Here is a 2,551-nt window from a genome sequence, read left to right on the forward strand (position 1 = left end):
ATTTTATTAGCAGGCGTGAAAAAACTCGGAAAAAAAAAAACACACACTTTTAGCACGGTACAATGCAACTGTGGGCGTGTGAACACAAGTATCTAGTCAACACGGAGAATAAACCACACACCCTACTTTCAAAACTACTTCATAGTCCACAATCCACGTGTCATCACTTCATTAGCCAACCTCAATTATTTCCCTCATCTTACGTCATCACCCAACCGTTTACCTCATCTCAAACTCCCATACAAAAAAGACCAAATTACCCTTACACCGCAGTACAAATCAACTTAACAAATAATAAATGAAGGGTAGTCACACGGCCTATATAATATCCCTCTCAACAATCGAACCACCCAACCCAAAACACATTCACACAAAAAGTGAGGCTTGAGTGTTCACATTTACCTTCACCCTAATCTCTCAAAAATTAAGTGAGCCTTCTGATCTGTGTAAGTTTTTTCTTAATCTCTTCTCTCTTTTTCTTATTTACCCCCCCTTAATCTCTGTTTTTACCCCGCTTCTTGGTATCCCTTTCTGTTAATCATCTGTCTCTCTTGGTAAAAAAGTAAATGATTTTCAAGTCTTTTATTGAACTTTGAAGGATAGGTGTTTTCAGAAAACTTGGATCCACTGTAATTTTTTTTACTGCAGTGTTTTCAGTAACTTTTGAGGGTAATTTTTTGCTCCCTCAAAGTTGATTTAAATTTTTTTTTTTTTTTCTAAAGAGAAGAGATCTCTATTTGTTTCTCCTTCTCTTGCTTTATTAGAATTTTTTTAGTAAATATAATTAGTGTTAAGGTAATTAGATTAACCTGTTCTTGACTTTTATTAAGATTCAGGTTGGTTCAATTAGTCCTTAATTATTTAATTAATTAATTTTATTATTATTATAAAAAATGTCAACAATTGATATTGATTCTATGTTCTGTGATAATAGTTCAGAACCTTTTGGTAATAATGAACTAATGGAAGCTCTTTCACCTTTCATGAAAACTTCCCCTTCCTCTTCATTTTCACTCCCTCCTCCTGCCACTACATTCTTCTACTCAAACCCGAATCCGAACCCGAACCCGATCTCAAATCCATTTGAGTTAAACCAGATGTACTACCCAAACCCGAACCCGATCCCGGAAGTGCAATATCAACAGCAGCAAATGTACACCTACCCACCACCTCTACCTTGTTATCTAAGCCCACAGCCCGTACCCATGAAACAATCCGGGTCAGCTTCAAAGCCCATGAAGTTGTACCGGGGAGTTCGACAACGGCACTGGGGAAAATGGGTAGCTGAGATCCGGCTACCCAAGAACCGTACCCGGTTGTGGTTGGGTACGTTCGAGACAGCTGAAGAGGCCGCCTTGGCGTATGACAAGGCAGCCTATAAGCTGCGGGGTGATTTCGCCAGGCTTAACTTCCCGAACCTTCGTCATGAGGGGTCCCACATTGGCGGTGAGTTCGGGGAGTATAAACCGCTTCACTCCAATGTGGATGCTAAGCTTGACGCTATTTGCGAGAACTTGGCTAAACAGGGGACTGTCAGTAAGACTCGGAAGTCAAAGAAGGCCGCAGCTGCGGCTGCAGAAGCGGTGCAACCGCCTCCGCAGCAGGTGACAGCGGCAGAGAGTTGTTCCGAGAGTGATTCTGGTTCTGGTTCAAGTGGGTCTTCGCCGTTGTCGGGGCTTACGTTTTTTGGTGACGGTGAAGAAATGGGTCCGGAGAATTACTTGTTGGAGAGTTGTCCGTCTCGTGAGATTGATTGGGATGCTCTTCTTTCGTCGACTAGTTAAGACTCAAGATTACGGGTTAATCTATCCGTCTGTCTCCGTCAATAGTTTAGTTTATTAGGCGTAGAAGAGTCTTTATTTGTCAATTTTTTTGTAAAATTATTGGAGTATTTGGTTATAATTAGGATAGAGTGATCTGCAATGAAGTTTTTTGCATTTGCAGATACTCAATTTGATGTAGGCCTCGTGAACAAGGCAAGTGATTTTTGGTCTTGCCTTGGATTATTGGAGGGTTAGTTTACCTTTTTATTTTGTTCATAGTAGATGAATGTAGGGTTGTAACTTGTTAGTGATCAAGGTTTATTTCATTTAAATGTTTGATCCTTATTTCTATTTATGTATCCTTTCGCCTTTTCACTGATACAAATCCTAGGCAACTCATTTATATAGAACCAATTTGGATCCTATCCAAATCCTCAACTCCGTCTAGGTTCATTTTCTCTGAACGATCTATCAGTCGATTGATGCACAAATACAAGTAAGTCTAAAGGTATATTAGGGTTGTAAAATGTGAATGAGCTGCGCTCAACAAGCCCTCGTCCCTGGATGGCCTCTGTTAAAGCTTGGTTAGAAATCGGTCAAACGGAACTCGAGTTCAGGCTCCAGCCAAAATGAACCCCAAACCGAGTTGAACTCGTGCGCACTAGTCTAGGAGTGTCAATGAGACGATGAGACGAGACAGCTCGTGAGAAACTCGAGATCGGCTCCGCCAAAGCTCGGCTCGTGCGAGATCGGCTCAAGCTCGGGCTCGATTCGAGAGCTTAACGAGT

At 41.4% G+C, this 2,551-nt stretch overlaps 1 protein-coding gene across 1 annotated transcript; it reads left to right on the top strand.

The window, feature by feature from the left end:
• The first annotated feature begins 324 nt into the window (after window positions 1-324).
• On the top strand, window positions 325-2,122 carry LOC141605338 (ethylene-responsive transcription factor RAP2-13-like). The gene has a single exon (XM_074424054.1). It carries the CDS (start codon window positions 894-896, stop codon window positions 1,782-1,784), a length of 891 nt encoding a protein of 296 aa, XP_074280155.1. The 5' UTR covers window positions 325-893; the 3' UTR covers window positions 1,785-2,122.
• Window positions 2,123-2,551: the final 429 nt, after the last annotated feature.

Source organism: Silene latifolia, chromosome 10 (assembly GCF_048544455.1).
Source record: "Silene latifolia isolate original U9 population chromosome 10, ASM4854445v1, whole genome shotgun sequence".
NCBI classification, from domain to species: Eukaryota; Viridiplantae; Streptophyta; class Magnoliopsida; order Caryophyllales; family Caryophyllaceae; genus Silene; species Silene latifolia.